Source organism: Coturnix japonica, chromosome 4 (assembly GCF_001577835.2).
Source record: "Coturnix japonica isolate 7356 chromosome 4, Coturnix japonica 2.1, whole genome shotgun sequence".
NCBI classification, from domain to species: Eukaryota; Metazoa; Chordata; class Aves; order Galliformes; family Phasianidae; genus Coturnix; species Coturnix japonica.
Genome location: NC_029519.1, coordinates 52,014,006 through 52,031,191, shown reverse-complemented (window position 1 = coordinate 52,031,191; position 17,186 = coordinate 52,014,006). Strand labels below are relative to the sequence as shown.

General features: G+C 41.0%; 1 protein-coding gene across 3 annotated transcripts in view; it reads right to left on the bottom strand.

Moving 5' to 3' along the window:
- The window catches only part of ELOVL6 (ELOVL fatty acid elongase 6), a 64,431-nt gene that overhangs the window by 13,529 nt on the left and 33,716 nt on the right, over positions 1-17,186 (bottom strand). For 2 of the 3 annotated variants that reach the window (XM_015861981.2, XM_015861984.2), the window contains one exon: positions 8,939-9,070. In XM_015861981.2, the coding sequence (XP_015717467.1) occupies positions 8,939-9,070 (132 nt within the window). Of the gene's footprint in view, positions 1-8,938; positions 9,071-12,392; positions 12,440-17,186 lie in introns of those variants that run through there. The other variant, XM_015861982.2, reaches the window with a different exon arrangement.

The window sequence follows — 17,186 nt, the reverse complement described above, 5'->3', positions numbered from 1 at the left end:
TCAACAGCAAGTGATTCCATTGGAAGTTCATTTTCAACAGGCTTCTATCCAAGTCTAGGAAGAAGAAGAGTGAAGACATAACCAAGCCAGCCAAGCCACAGGTGCAGCAACCTGCATGGGCAAGAACAGGACCCTGAGCTCTCACAGTAAAAAGATTATATCAGTATTTTAAAGTCTCTGTTTCTGTTGCACTGAAGAAACTGAAGTTTAGTGTACAACTGTACTATTCAAGAAGGAGGTTTGTGCTACAATACTTTGCCCTTTTGCAAGAGTTTAGAAATCCTTGTGCTCAGTTTCCAACAGACAATTTAAAACCCACTAAACGGTGCACCTGTGTTCTCCAAGGTTTAGCTGGTTGCTAAAATTATTTGGGACCATTAATCATTCTCTTGCAATTGGCAGGAACAAGAAAAAAGTATGGAGAGAACGACCTGGTTCCATGATGTCCCTTTTGCCTATGAAATCTGAACACCTTTAGAAAGCACATTTTCAAAGGTTATGAAACCAGTTTTGGAGAGCACTTACACTAATCTCATACTTTAGAAAGAACACAGAACTCATTTTCTTCAGTTCATGCATCTGAAAGGCAATAAGGAACCTATAGTCTTCATTGTAATTATAACCACTGTAATTAAGAGCACAATTTTCATGCATGATTTGGGGTAATAAGTGTCTTTAGCTTCCTGAACTCCCTGAAAGCTTGAAATGATGCTTTTGTTCCACATTGTAATTTCACTTCTGCAGCTGAGGGGGACACATCATTCGGAAACATTTGTTTTCTTACAGGTGTTTCTGCTAACTAGAGATAGACTGTCTATGTTATGGTGCCTCCAAAACACATGGACACAGATAGTTACCTGCTCTGCAAGGGTGCAAGAACACAAAGAACTGGGCAGCCCCCTGCAGAGAAACCTTCCTTCTAAAGCCCTACTGCTCCATTGCTGCTCAGCCTGTCCCCTCTCCCATGCCCTGACAAGGCAACAGAACAGATGGAGTTCATGGCTTGCCTGCTTTGAAGGTGATGGAATCCTATTCAGGGTGGAATCAAACCCACAGCATTGTTCAAAAAGAAAAGAAAAGAAAAGGAGGAGTTAAGGAATAACATATGCTTGTCTCAGTGCAATACTCACCCTAAAACCTAGCTGTCAGCAGTACTGAACATGCATTATGATGGGGTGCTCTAGCTCTGAGTACCATGTGTGCAAGCAAAAATTCTGCTGATCTTTGCAGTTTTTATCCCTGGTTTAGCCCAGAGAATTTTCTTTGCATAAGTTCCCACATACTTTGAGGTCTGGGCTCAGTCCTATCAAAACCCCAAAGTAAAATTTAGAGAATTCTGCTTCCATTTCTACCCCTCCAACATATAAACCTTGCATTTCAGACCTGTTTGCTGTACCTGACCCAGACGTTTCTCCAGCAAGCTTTTCAATGCAAATCATTTGAGTTTTCAGTGGGGACCAAACCTGAAGTCAGGCCAGCTCAGAGTGATTTAAAAATTGTGCAAATATTTTACATGGCTCTAAGAAATAATATATCATTTGTGCAGGTTTATATACCCATAAGCATATGCATTCATGCCTGGGTGGTAATGACTTTCCCATGTGATGAATTATTGGGAAGGAATGGATGAATTGGAGGTATGTTAAAGTGACAGCTCACTCTGTGGCTTCAACAGAGAGCAGATACTGTGCTCCTTGCATCAATTTATTTCTCTCCTCTGCAATAAATACTTCTATGTGGGGCTACTCCCTTCTGCCCTTCTTTCATCATATGATTTCCTAGTCACAATTCACCTGGTTCCTAAAACCATTTCTTCGTCCTTTTTATTGACAATATCAGAGGAAAACTAAACAAAGCAACAACAACAAAACAAGCTTATTTCCTTTCCTATCCAGGGACCTCACTGGGCATTGCAAACAGCGACATCTCTGCAGGGCTCCAGATCAATGGATGCTGTCATTGAGCAATTTTAATCATGTTAACACCACAGCAGAGTAAAATCCATCTGATTCTCTCTTGCTAAAGAGCAAGCTCAACACCTCTACCAATTGCTGCAACTGCTACTTGGAAAAGCTTATTTATCTGTGGATAAAAATCAATCTGCAACAGCTACTGTCTTCTGCTCCCTTCTAACCAAACCTGAATTCACCCTCCAGGAAATGCAGTTTGATCCCACACCTGCCTTCTTTACAACTGAGATTAGCTATACTCAGGCAATCCTGAGGAGCAGAGGTCAAAAATAATGCAGCCCCACATTGTGGGCTGGTGGAGGAGCCTGCGCTGCTTACAAAGAGCCACAGAAAAAACAGATGCCAGCATCAGATTCTTGTGAGTAGTTTTTATAGCAGTTGTGCTTGGTCATCACACAGAAACATAAAAGAACAGCAGAATTTGCTTACAAAGACACCATACGATGCTGAAAAACATTTAACTGCATTCTTGCAAAGAAGGAAAAACAGTTTTCCAGCTCTACCCACACATCCCTCTATTTCATCTGACTTCCAAAGACTCAGTTACAACCCAATCAATAGTAATTACCCATCATCTATTCTTTGCCCCTCAGTGTGCTGTCACCTGAAGGTGGTCCCCAACCACCTGGCACACTGGACTTGCAGGAACACTATTTCTTGAAAAAGCTGTCATTTCTCTACTAATAACTCACTCTTCCATCACTAAATAAAAATGGATTCTGGTTGCACCTTGAGAAGGCTGTAAATAGAATGAGGCAGTTTTCCGATGAGAACTGTTTCTTAGTTCTTAGGTATTTATTTCAGCAAGCTTAGACTGTGTCTAAAGTGCTAAAACAATAATAATCAATTTTCTGCTTATTTGGTGCAAAATCTCCTAAGAATTAAGGAATTCATCTAAGGATTTCTAAAGCAGCCCATGAGGATTCATAAGCATAGCGTACCTTTTAAGCGATCCTTAATGAATGCTCTAGGAGCATTTGCACTTGTTCCTGTGTCATCGCTGAAATTATTCTCAGCATCCAATGTTCTCTCAAGAAAATGTTAGAATATTCCAGTGATTTAAATGATAATCCAAAAAAAAGCGACACATCTATTTCTGCAAGATAATTTAAAGATACTTACAGGATCAAATGTATCAAGTTGGCAAAGTAACTGCCATGTATAGCATTGAAATGTATGTATTCAGGGGTTTGAAATTATCCTGGACAAATAAAGCCAAAATATAATATAGTAAAAGATTTAGCAGAGAATCAAGCCATCCAATGGAACCAGCAATCACTAAAGCTCTAAAACAGGCGAGTAACAACTCAAGTAAAATCTAAGTTACAGATAAAGACTAGCATTTGACTGAATAAAGAAGGCTTAAAGAAGCTAAAAGTTATAATACAGCTGTAATGAGATGCTCAGAGCCATAAATTAAATGACAACTATAGGAGTCACTGAGAGTCTCCCCTTTCAGCTTAGTGTTCCCACAGGTGGCTCAGCCCAGGGGGCTGCCTACAGCTGGTGAATAGCAAATCTGCCAGGGATAGAGCAGCAATCTTGGGAAGGTGAGAAGTGACACAGGCATGAGGAAGTTCATCTGCCTAGGAGAACACCTTAGAAAGAATGTTTTACACTTGTTACATGGTGGTGGCTTTGCTCCACTGTGGCTCACCACCCATGTTCCGCTTACACAGGCTCAGTTCTTTACTCCCCTGATACACTGCTCAGTCTGCTCACCTCTCAGTGTTGAGAGAAATCAGCTCCCATGGGCTGGGGCAGAGCAACTGCATGAGAAAGGTGTAATTTGGAGTTACATAGGGTCAACTCTCTCACCAATCTTGAGTGGGGACAGCAGGGCCAAATGGGTGCCACAAGTGGTTTCCAAATAACATACTGCATTAACTCTACATTTGGTTTTCCTGTCACTAACAAATAGGGAAAAAAAAAACCACACCACTTTTTAAAGTTAGGAAGCCCCCTTATGTGCTAAATTTAGTGGCTGCCAATGGAGGTGTTTAAGAAGCATTTAGATGTTGTACTGAGGGACATGGTTTAGTGGGAAATATTGGCAATAGGCGGATGGTTGAACGGGATGATCTTAGAGGTTTTCTCAAACCTTGGTGATTCTGTGATGCTGAAGAAAAAACAGGAATTGTTTAGTCAATGCTATCTGCATCTGCATTAGCCAGATCTAACGTGGAATCAAATACAGTTCTAGGAATAAAGATACTTGTCATGAGATGCTCTTCTTTTTTAGAATAAATAACATATATATTGGGTATGTCTTCCTGATACGACTTTATTGCTCCTAGTCCATATATTTCTACCACCTCCACACTGTTATTTTAATTCCAGATAGCATTTGTTTTGCAATTTATAAATGCACCCTGCGTAGCACTGTTTGCATTTCCCTCTTGGGATTACAACTATTATGTCCCATCCAAGGGATTGTCTTCTTTCCAACCACCCTGAACTCCTGTTTTTCACCCTGCTTTCAGCTTTGGTCCCAAAACTGTAACTAAAAGACTTTCTTATTTAACAGATATTGGGAACATCAGTTAAGTTTATATAGATGAGCATGGCTCAATTGAAATAAATCATTAAGTAGATATTTGGGTTTTGAACAATCTCATGTTGAGAATATCAATGCTTCTCAAATATAATTCCCTTGCTTTCAAGTTTAAATGAGAAAAGATAATTAGTTCACCTTTAAATGCTACTTATTAACTTTAATACTGTTTGGCAAATACTGCTCTTTTCATTAATTTATGTTCTCCTTGAATGCATTTTCAGAATCTATATAAAGTTTCAGAGTATTTTAAGATTTTAATGGGCTGTTGAGCAACATATGAAAAATAAAGTAGTGTTTTAATCTCTGTGGTTAATGGCAGAACTGGAGACTGGATGGAAATTACAGTTAGTTTTCATCAACTGTCCTACACATAGTCATGATAACTAGAAGGTACTTCAGAGTCCCAAGTCCAAGCAATTGGAATCCTGATTTTAAAGTTACGTTCAGTCCTTTCTGTTCAGCTCATCTCAGAACTGAGCTGCTGATATGATTTATTTTGGGTTATCTCATTGGGAGCAATCTGCAGAACAAGTGCATACCTTCCTACAAAATGCTGCTGTGCTTGTGGAAATAAATCCATTACAGCAGTCTCATAAAAGAAAAGTGAGTAACCTTCTTCCAGTGAGACACTTTGGCTGTGTATTTCAAATACAAAATATTTCATTTCTAAAGTTTTGTGGAAGGCAGCTAGTGGCCATTCACACCATTTCAACAACCTCAAGAGAAAGTGTTTCCCAGGAAGAATGACAAATGGATACCCTATACTGACATCAGCCTCCGCTAGAAAGTACAGCTGAAGCTGTATTAGGAGATGTATCATCATCTGCATGACCTCAGATGATGATGATAGCAATTTCAGGAATGTGTGGTTTTGCCACATGAAGGCAAATCATGCCTCTCATAGCATCAGCCACAGATTTATCTTCTTTCTTCCTCCCTGCATACAACTGCACCACAATGGATGCATTAAGTTCCTCCTCTCTTCTATTGATGTGATTGTTTTCCTTTGGGAAAACAACATTTTGCTATTATTAGTTAGCATCCTGACACTGATTCTTCTGCTGGCAGCCCTTTAAAGATGGAGAGTGACTTAAAACAGTGCCACAACACTGTATAATGTGAAGGCAGGGTAATCAAACCACCGTGTGAGCTCCTTGATGGCAGTACTACCCACACACAGACTCTTAGGCCCATAAAAGGAACAACAAAAAACCAGCTGAGATGTAATGGAAACATGAATTAATGACTACGGGTCCTCCTGTGAGACTCTTGGTCTCAGCTTTGCTGATTTCTAGGATGCCAACATAGCATTTTTGATATACACTAACTAAAAAATACTTTGGTCTCAATGAATGACCCTAACTTCATGTTCAAAGGAGCACAAACACAGGACTGGCAATTCAAACTTGTGCTTTTGCAGGTTTTTCACTCTTGGAAATCTTCTTAAATATATGGCAGACAGTCATTTGGACAAGCAGGTGGATCAGCAACAGTTTTTTGGGGGGTCTTACAAGTCAGAAAAACAAACTGTGGGCTCCTGTTGACAAGGAACAGCAGCACAGAGCTGCTCCCACAAGACCTCAGTGCACAACCAACTGGCTGCAAATGAAGTGCATAAAATGGAAGGGAAAAAAAAAAGGACTGAAACCATGTCATGTCACACAACAATATCTTCAGTGCTTGAAATGGATCAACAAATCTGCTAGCAGGAAAAAGGAAAACAACCCAAGAAAAACATCCCAAACTAATTTATCAGCAAAAGACTTCAGAAGATCATGTTTTCACAGTGGTTTCAAAGTGAAAAGCAAGATTTATCGTCACTGCCTTTACAGAGGTATTCACAGAAAAGCAGTAACTTTATCCCAGAGACAAAATGTACAAAACTAGTCGATGCTTCCAAAGGGAAATAAAGCTGCTTTTCTGTCTCACAGATCCTGCTGGCTGCCAGTGTTGACACAAAACTCACTCTTGACCGAACTCCCTGAATGCTCAGCAAGCTCAGTAGGGTGTTGTAGTTGTTTTGTTTATTTATAAGCGTGGCAAGTTTCCTACAGTAGCTGCTACCACATTTAAATGATCTTGGCAAGAGCAAGGCGTGCAGGATACATTGTGAAGGAGGGCCGTGTCATTGCCTGGCAAGCAATTTCCTTTTCTTTTTTCTTTTTAAAACAATTTTTCCAGCCTCTAAGTGTTACTATTTCTGAGGATATTTGAAGTCAGTAAAACGGTAGGAGTGCCTGCAAAGAGATAAACAAGGACTCTGAAAAAAACCTTGCTCTGACCTTGAGGCTGAGGACAATACTGAAGGCTCTCTAGGCAGGCTTTTTTTTGCTCACTACAACTGCTCACAACAGATGTACATTACCCTGCTTTTCCAAAAGGTATCATAAAAGTCATCGCATTTCAACAGCCCATAAAACTAATGAGAAAGACTTATTAAAACTGAAGAGTATTTTCCTGGATCTATAGTAAGTCTACAAGTAAAACAGCATTTAAATCTATCCAAGTTCACCCTCAGAGGAAGCAGAAATACCTTTCAGACCAAGTATGTGCAAATGAAACACCTCCTCATGCACAAAGCCAGGAAAAAAAAGTCCCTTGGAAAGTAAAACTCAAGTTCCTTGCAAAGTTTATGGCAGTTGATGTCTAGTGTAGCTGGCAACAGAGTCAATAAAGTTGGGAGTGACTCCGAAGTGTTCATTCCAGCAACATGATGCTTCACAAAGTTGAAAGCCTCATTTTAGATTTCACACAGACTTCTCCAGCAGCTACTGTAGGCTGTGAGTTAGCTATTTCATATGGTTATGATAGGAAACTCCAGCTATCAAGTAATGAATACGTTGATTTTGAAATCTGAATGTTCCACCTACACAGCCCTTTCACACCACAGTGCACACTGCTGCTATTTGTTGATTACCATATTGCTTTGTCTTTGAGAAGTAACTGATCAGTGAAATTGCTTGCAAGCCCCACACTGCACATGTCAGCCTCAGAACCATCTCAAAGCAATGTGATTTTAGAAATCATGCTAGTGACCCCCTTTGAAGCACAGTTATGAAGTTGTGTGTCCTGCTTGCAGGTCACGTACCGCTCTGCATACATCAGCTTCTTTCTACTAGCTATGCTCAATAGCAAAGTATAATCAGAACATATACTTAGGGATCCAGCTGGCTAAAAAACTGATTCACAAATGACGCGTCACCTCAGAAGCAATTCAGCACTTGCTGAACTTTAGCAAGAGATGACAACTGTGTACAGGACAGCAACAACAAAATGATGTTGCACACATAGCTAGAGGCACAGCACCATAAAACAAAAACAGTACATTTTCAGTGTTAGAAATTGCTTTCAAAGATATCCCAGAATGCTCAAAGTTTTTATCTTGTTATTTTAGGAATCTCTGAATGATTAAAATCAAGCAAACATAGTTTAAAGTTCTACAGGTAGCATGTTCGAGCAAAATGAGATAAGTGAAAAATGTAACTTATTTTTCCTTGCCAGAGTTTTAGGAAATGCCAGTGTGAAAACAATTCTGAGAAGAAAGAAAATAAACATAAGAAAGCCAAATAATCAGATTTCCTCATTTCTGCTTTGATTTACTCTTTAGAAACTCTCAGCCTAAAATACTCCCATCCTGTGAAAAAAAATTCAGTGTTCACGGCTGCTCAGTACACAGACATGCTTTCTATGCTTGTGAACTAACAAAATGAGTAATTATTATTCTGATATTAGAAAAAGATACAGGTATCAGTGTTAACAGCTGTTTCTAAGTGTTTTCTGTACAGTAGAGTGAACTATCAAGAATGTGAGCCTGATTTCCCTATACTCGGTGATACAGGAGCAACACAGAACTAGAGCAGCCCACTACGAAAACAGAGCCTTTTTGCTGTGCAGCCACCCATCTGTTGTATTTGTAAGCTCTTTGCTTCTGATGGAATAACCAGAAACCAAATTCTGATCTCAGTCACAGTGGGCCAGGTTTATCTCACTGTAATAGAGGTCAGAACCTCAATTAAATATTCTGTATATGCACCCACATAAATGTAATACCAACTAGCAAATCAGAACAAGACTAGCGTCTTAATTGGTTTATTTCCATTTGTAGTTTGCATGGTAAATTTACTGCAATGATTCATGCTTTTTCTCTTGTCCTCACTTTCTTTTTCACCTTTGCTCTCCAAGAGTATTACTGATTTCTCCCTTCTTTGAATGCTGCATAATCTGGCAAGTCGAAGGGGACCATTTCAATGGCGATGACTGGATCAGGACATAACCTTGAGTAGCAGCACTAAAGAAAGGCCACTCCTGGACAAGCTTGTTGCCACTGCTGTTAAATCCTGTTAAATCTTATGAAATGAAAACCCTTTTCAGAGACTACTGTCAAAAGCAGTTGATGAGAAGGAATGCCTACCTGAATACAGCAAGGCTCAGGGACCAGAGCACTAGTGGTTTCCTCAGTTCAAATTTTGCTCGTTTATTCATTAGGTGCCGACCACCAAATATGAAGGCAGCGTACAGTGCTGAAAATAGAAAAGATTTCTTCCTGCAAAACAAAAAGAAAAAACACCTGTCAAGAACCAAATTAGTATCAGATAGATAGCAGAGTCACAGCTGGACATAACTGCCAAGTACTTGTGTGTTTCCTTGAAAGGAAACTCTGCAGAAGACATTCCTGCAGCCCAGTGGAGATTTCTGTTCCTGTATGAATCTACATGTCAGCATACAGGTCCAGGTATCACTGCAAGCAAAACTGACCCCGAGGTCATTCTCCCCCAAAGGACAGCCACATTTGGTGCTTCATATTCCTCAATTTACAAAGACTCATCTTCTGCGAAGATCAGAATAGACACTAGAGTTCTCACATGGTCCTCCACCTTCTGTAAGTACAATGAGGTGAATGCTTCATGAGGTTTTGTGACTTGTTTGTTATTTTCATATCTACTTCCTGGTACCTGGCAATTTTGTTTCCCACTGTTTCTTACCAAGAGATACTTAAAGATCTTGAACATTTCCAGGCATTATGGATCTCCCACCAGGGCCAGATGCAAGAGGTCAATAGCCCTGTTAAGCCGCAATGATGCTGTGTCATGCCCTGCTTATAATTGCCACTGTGGGAACTCCAGTGAATGTGCTGAAAGGTCATGCAGGGCTCTTTTGAGAACTTCAATGATACTGGTAAAATTGCAAGCCTTATTTTTTACAAATGCCTGACAGTAGCCCAGCTCAGCAATAATCAGCAAGCATTTGAACTCCGGTACTCTAATTCACTGCAAATCAACCATTGGATGTCAGAAATAGACTCAGTCTGGGATTTTTACCTACATATCACTGCATTACACTGAGTAAAATACCATTAGTGTACAGCTCTAATGGTGGCCTGACTGGGTGGATATATTTAAGAGCAGATTTTTCTCTACAAAAGCTAAAATTATACACAATAATATCAATGGAATATGGCTTTGCACCAGGAGGTGTTGGTTCTTTTTGAATCCCAGAAAGGAAGACACACCTTCTTGAAAGCCAACTATTTTATCAGTAACCCAGGAAAGGTGACAGCAAGCTAAAAGATCTCATGTCCCTTCTGACATGGGAAGGAGGAACACTGTAGTCTTCATAACTGCACTGGACTCCTTTCTTCCTCAGCAAGATACACCATAATAATTCACACTAGGTGATATTTCATTTTAGTCCTTGTTACTGACATTATTTCTTGTGAGTTCAATCAGCTGAATGAGGTCAACAGCCGTATTACACTAATTAGAACAGATAAATTTAAGGTCACTTTTACCAGCTTCATAATGAGTTCAGCATTGTCTGCAGCAATGGCAAACAGCATTCCCATTGCACACAGCTCTGTGCTGGCAGTGCTAGACATGAGGTGTGACTGTTTGCATGATGTGATGCTGAGAGCAGCTGGAAGCTGTTTCAGATAAGGAACAAGGCAACACCTATCTCCTACAGAGGAAAGAACAATACTGAATGAGGATTAGTCTGACTTTGAATGCATTTTATTTTTAGTTTTGATGACTCCTGATGACTTTTATTAACTTCTACTTTTGCCAGCCAAAGATCTTAGAATTTTCTACAGTTTGAAGCACAACAATGGATAAAGGACTGGATAATCCAGGCGATACAGATATAAAGAAACTGCAGAAGTATGTACTCTTACTGATCTGTTCAACAGCTTTAGATTGGTATTACCCAGTCCCCTTGCAATAATTTTGCGATAGACATTCATAAGAGGTTCATGCCTACAGACTGGTTCCTGGACTGGAGATACAAAGCAACAGCATTCTCACAGCACTCATTTTTATCTGACACACTTTAAGCCAAAAAGGTTCATACCAAACAAGGATTTTAAAGACAGAGCTTTGGGGTCACTCTACAGCACTGCAACTTTCCATTGCTGCTATATGTAGAGACACTAAGCAGAACAACAACCTCAAAGCTTAGAAAAAATCCCCTGCAAGTAAGTCTGTGGCAGACTCACATCCAGTCGCTTCAATGCTAGCGCGTTCATGTGTTTGCCATCAACAATGTTCTTCAGGGTAACACAGTAGACATAAAGACAAGGCTGCTAAATCCTCCACATTTTTCTGGCATTTCTGTTTCTCGCAGTTGTCTCCCACCTTCCTACATTTTCAGACTTCAGGGGCTAAGTACTATCCATGCTGAATACAACTCCACACCCTGCTGTAGAAAGTTGCCAGCTTGTCCCCCCAGAAGGGAGGGAATTTTCTAGAGAAGCTGTAAGATGCTCTGCTTGGTCTGAAGGTTTCTGTGAAAAGGGAAAGGCTGAAAATGCAGGTGACATCCCTCACCTAGACACATACTAATAGACTCAGGCTGCCAATGCTGCACAAAGAGCTTTGGTCACTGTCTCATAAAAATCCTAAAGCAGCAAAAGGCATTACTACTTTCACCTGGAACACAGCCCACACTATTTGACTGACCCTCTACATTGTGTAAATCAAAGAGAGATTTGGTTTTTCATAGAAGAGTTGATTATGTGATTTCCAGAGGCTCGCACCCTTCATTAGATTTGCCTCCTGTTAGAGCAACATAGATGGGAAAGAAGAGAAGGAAAAAAGTACAGCCAAGAAGAGAGAGGCAGAAATCAGTGATTTATAAAACACTGAAAAGAGAAGAAATGACATAGCATTCAAAATAACAGCCCAGGGCCTCGTGATGAGTCTCACATACAGCAGCACAAGCTATTCTGGCATCTATGATGTGAAGTGAGATTACCCAAAACGCGGCAACGCCTCTGACAAGGTGTTTGCAGCCCAGATGCACTGTTGTCATTTTCTTTTATTCTGAAAATAGCAGCCTGAGCCATTTCTGATGATAATGAGTGAACTGAGATAGATATATAAAATCTAATACTGCCAAAGGATTTTCTTTAATGGTTAAGGAAATCCTTACAGAAACACACAAAGGACAACCTCTGTTGATCTTTTAACTACTTCCTATAATGTAACACAGGATTAGCCCCATAACAGCACTCAGCAGGGGCACAATAAAGTGAAGCAGGGTTATCTGCTTCTCCTTGCCTCGTATAGGTTTTCAGACAAACTTATTATAAAGATGCATTTACTTCCTTCATGCAGAGCTGATTCTTAAATTCATTACCACTTCTGCAGAAGCTGTTAAAGGGAGCACAAGTCAAAAAAAAGCCCAGCAACAAAAAATAACATCCCTATTGCCAGAACAAAGTGCTTCAGGCAAGGAAACAGGCAGTTTCAGGGTCCTGATGTTTTTCTTGTGGCATTCGTCAACATTTTGTTTATCTTACAAAACATACATATTTCACTTAAAAAAAACAAAACAACTTGGTAAGATGAAATACACGACACTTTTCTTACCTGCTTCTCACAGCTTTCAACAAGAAAAACATTTGTATTTGTTACTGAAACTCCAAACTTGAGAGATACAGAGATAATAGGGGGATAGCAAGTCTTTAGCCACAGCAAACATGGACAAGCACAAATGAAGCAAGCCCTTAAATGAGGCCTGGGAAAAAGTCGATCCTGGCTCCACCCCTTCTGGTCACACAGGTACATTGCAACCACCTGAGCTCCCCTGAGTTGGCCCTGCCTTCCCACCAGGTGTTCAATCACTGCTTCAGGCCGTGGCTTAACATTTCCACTCCAGCAGCATAAATCATACAGCATCTCCATGGCTACGGTCCACTAGCAGTGGCTAGCAGCCTTGGCAAAGGAACTTTCTCTCGGAGGCTTGTTTAAGTATCACACATTCTGTATATACAAAAAAACGTTGTGAAAATGCTTCACAGTTTCTCAGGGTGTCTACTTCAGAAATGCTGTCGAAGCAGCCCTTTTTCTCCCTCTTCTCAGATTCAGTACTGACAGAGCCAGCACAAAGAGATGTAATGTGTCAGATGTGTGCATGGAAAAAGTCTGAGCTGGCACTACTGCCTTTGTTTCCCATTGACCACACCAGCACTGGAGAAAAAGCAAAATGCAGAACACAAAGACTAGCCTGAAATGTACATGCCAACGCAGACCGATTTACTCCTACAGCCTAACCATCTTTTGACATTTATATTTAGAGCAGCAGTCAGACATGAGGGTAGGTGACTCACCAATGACACTCTTTGACGTCACAGGCTACTGGAGTGTAAGCAAGGATACATCTCAGAACAATTCTCTGATTTCCAAAACTTGCCTCGCAAGGAATGCACAGACCTCCAGCTCCCTTGTAAATGGCACTGCTGGATATGTGAGTGCACTCCTTGCCAGCAGTCAGAGCATCTCCTCATGCACCCTTCCACCAGTGGCAAGAGAAGAGGAGTCAGAGAATAAGTCCCAGGCAGGGTTCACTATCCCCACAGCTGCATTTCATCATATTTATGGAATTAGCAACATACAGAAGCTACACCACCCTCAATCCATGGGCTCAAATCCATGAAAAAGCAGCTTGGTTTAAAGGGAACTGACTTTTTTTGTTTGTTTGTGTGTGTGTGTGTGTGTGACTTGCCATAAAATCACATGCATCTGTGATCCAGCTGTGTGCCTGCCTACAGATAGCCCCTGTTCCCCATCACCAGCATGTGTGGGCATTGCCCCTGGGGAGGTAAGGACAGGTAGTGAGGGGCCACACCCTCCTCATTAGCCATAAACTAAAGCGAATATAGCTAGGGAAGAAAACAACAATAGGAAACCCTATAATTTGCTTTCCTTTTGTAGGGGAAATGTTAGAGAGGTGTAAAGGTGCTAAAATGAAGTTAAAATTCATGGACAAATGTTTTAGATGGAAGAGTCAAACTCAGCTGTGAAGAATATGAAAGCCCTTGGTCTTTATAATCTTATAAGCTTAATGATACAAACTATAAACCCTTAAAACATGTAAGCTACAATCCCAAATATCTGCAATATCATGAGAAAAAAAATACTCCTCATGTGGAAAGCACTGCAGAAAACAAAATCCCCAGAAGTATGGGTACTGAAACCAGCTGCCAAAAGTTTATTATCTCTGAAGGCAAATCAGCTTTATCCTGGGCTCTGTCCTAGGTTTCCTCACCTTATAAGTTGTGCTGTGAACAGAGACCCTCCTAACACAGATTGTAGGTGACTGTGTGCTTGCAGTGGTGGCAGTCTTCTGGGTGTCTTTACCTAGGAAAGCAATGGAAATCCCAGCCTGGCAGGCCGGATGTCCTCACATTCTGCTGGCATCGCTGTTGACAGCATTCAGCCTCTGCTAGAGCCTGTGTGCCCATCTCCAGCATCTTCATTCTTCCTTAGGGACAGGCCAGAATCTGAGCTCATTGCTGACGCTCATCGTAAATAACTACTGCAATGGCCCAAGATTTACAGCATCAGAACTACAGGTTGACTCATTGGAATGCACTGGCAAAATAGTGACCATCCCTGGCCCTGTTAAGAGTCTTCATGGCTGCTGATGTAGTCAGAAAGACTTCCTCTCCGATGGGAACCTTGACTAAACTCATTGGTATCCCTTTGATATGTATGTACTTAATGCTAAGAATTATAATGGCTATAAGAGGTGATGGAAGTAGTGTCTCCCTGGGCCCTCCAGGCTTTGGTAGGCCTCTTAGGCAGCTGCTGGAGAGATGGCAGAGAACAGAGAAGCCAATGTAGGTCAGAACATTGCAGCTCTGATGAAAAGCTACAGTACTTTCACTCTTAATTTCATCAATGCAAATTTAAACCTCTGGCCTCTACAGTAAAAACCTGGAGCTAGTAAACAAGCTCAACAGCAAGTGAACTTGGGGACTACTGACCTACATCTCTCCTGTTTAAAGCTGCTCTATTTGTACTGAGGTGTCACCTGTAAGTGATTAATGATGATACAAGAGGAGTTGTGTTATACAGACACAGCTTGAAAATAACTAGATCTCCTATTGCACCACTCCTTTGATCTGCTTCATCTGATCAAAACAATCAATGATTACGACATTTAATGAGTTTATATTTAAGTATTACATCAACGTAAGACCGACAGATCCAGCAAGACCCCTCAAAGCAATTTCTGAATGTTATTTATATAGACAAGTGCGGCTTTAGTCAGTGCTTTGGGGACAGATATTCATTTATTTGACAGGACATGATGCAACACTGGAAATAACAAATCAGCCAGACTTTGCTAACATTACGTATATCCCTGCATCTGCAGGTACACCTATGCAGGTCACCTATCTCTAGTATTGGATATGCAGCTTGTAAGTACCCTTGGAAATAGCGACTGTTGGATCTCCAAAAATATTAGGAATAAAAATAATAATTTAAAGAGCACTAGTTAAAAAGAAAACAACGAACCAAAACAGGAAAAATGCAGTGATTGCAAGCAAGTAGCATGCTGTTTTTCAGTCTGTCCTAAAAGACATTCCAGCCGATGTTGCTCCCTTTCAGCCTTCTGCAGTATTACCCCTAAATGATGTTGCCACAACTGCTACTGGATTGCAAAACACAAACAAAACACGATTTCATCTTTCTGAGCAGGTTCCCAGCCAAAAGAGACATACAGGATTCTCCTCTGGAGCAGAGCGTAACCTTAGAAACAGGGCAGCCACGAGCCGTGTACAAATAAGCCCTTATATGTCAGGCTTGATGACCACCTTATGGACAGGATCACTTTGTAACTCTTTCAGTGCTGGCAACAATTAAATTATCCTCGAGGAAACCAAACTGATGGGATGCCTGAAAAGCACAACAGATTAGAATGACCTCACTCCTCATCTAAAGGCCGACATCTAGAGAGATGGACCTGAGCAAGCCAGCAATGCCATTTTGTGGCTTAGGTCTGATTAAAAGGGGACACTGGTGCCAGTGACATCTCTGTAGCAGAGCTGCAGAGTAAAACAACTTGCTTTCAAAGCCTATAAATTCTCATTGCTCTGTGGAGGAGGCGGGGGAAAACAGTGCTCAAAAAAAAAGATATTTGAGCCGAGAAGGAAATGAAGGAATCTGTTCCATCATCCATCAGTGAAGAAAAATCAGGCCACCTGGAGAACGACTACCAGCTCTGACCGGTCCTGCAGTATCTTTTGATGCATGATGGCAAAGATTGCTTGAAGTATCTAATATAATCTCAGGATATCTGACCTTTGTCTACTGTTGTGCGATCAAGTGACGAAGGAAGCCAATGGAAAAGCTGCAGCGAATGTGGACCTAATCCTTAATTGAAGGAAACCAACAGAATCCACAAAAAAATGGTGCAATCTTGCATTTTTTCAATTGCATCTCTAAAACAAAGAGCCCTTCCAAACAGCCACTCCCTCTTTTACCAGCTGGGTAGCAGGCTGGAAAAACATTTTCCAGCAGCTGGAAGAAGCTCAGAGCTGCCACAAGTCAGGCTTCCATGTTGCTGCCTCCTTATGACATGATGCTCTGCCTCTTGTCCAACGTGTCCCCTAGCAGGGAATGCGTTAGCTGGCTAAGTAATAATTAACAAGTGACATTTTCAGGAACTAAACTTCACTAAATATGTAAGAATTTTACACCTTTATTTCTAGTAGAGGCTTCCATCCTCAGACTAACACGTTAATTCATTTCTGAGTACTTTCTATCTGTTAAAATTCCCCTGTCATTAGCCACGACCTATAGCCTTTACCTTAAAATCCAGATCTGTTCTACCTGAAATCAGTACCTTTAAAACAGAACATTACAAAGATAAAGGAAGAGCCTGAATCCAGCTAAACATATTTGAGAAGAAAATGTACAGCACCCTGACAAATATTGCCAATGGTAAACCAGTGGAAGTAATTTTCTCTTTATGGTCACACTTCTCAGTAGCCAGCTCAGACAGTAACAGGCTGGATGACACTCCTAAAGCCTGCAGTGGAAATGAAGACTGAGCAGGAACATAGTAAACGTCTGTGATCCCCAGCACCCCTTCCCCAATTACTCCCACAGCCGGGCTGTTTTTTAGGCGTTTTTGGTAAACATCCTGTTTGCAGTCCTGAACCAGCCTGCAGCAATAGGCATAAACCAGCAGGAGTGGCACAAGGCAGTACAAAGTACACAGCATTAATGTGGCTTATCTATATCCTGTCAGCAATAAGTTGATGACAGCTCATTTGGGCTTTTCACCCCCTGCCTAAACCTTTGTGCCTGAAGCAGGCACCCACATTTCCCATAAGAGGTGATGGGACACACTAGCTTGGCCCAGCTGAAAAG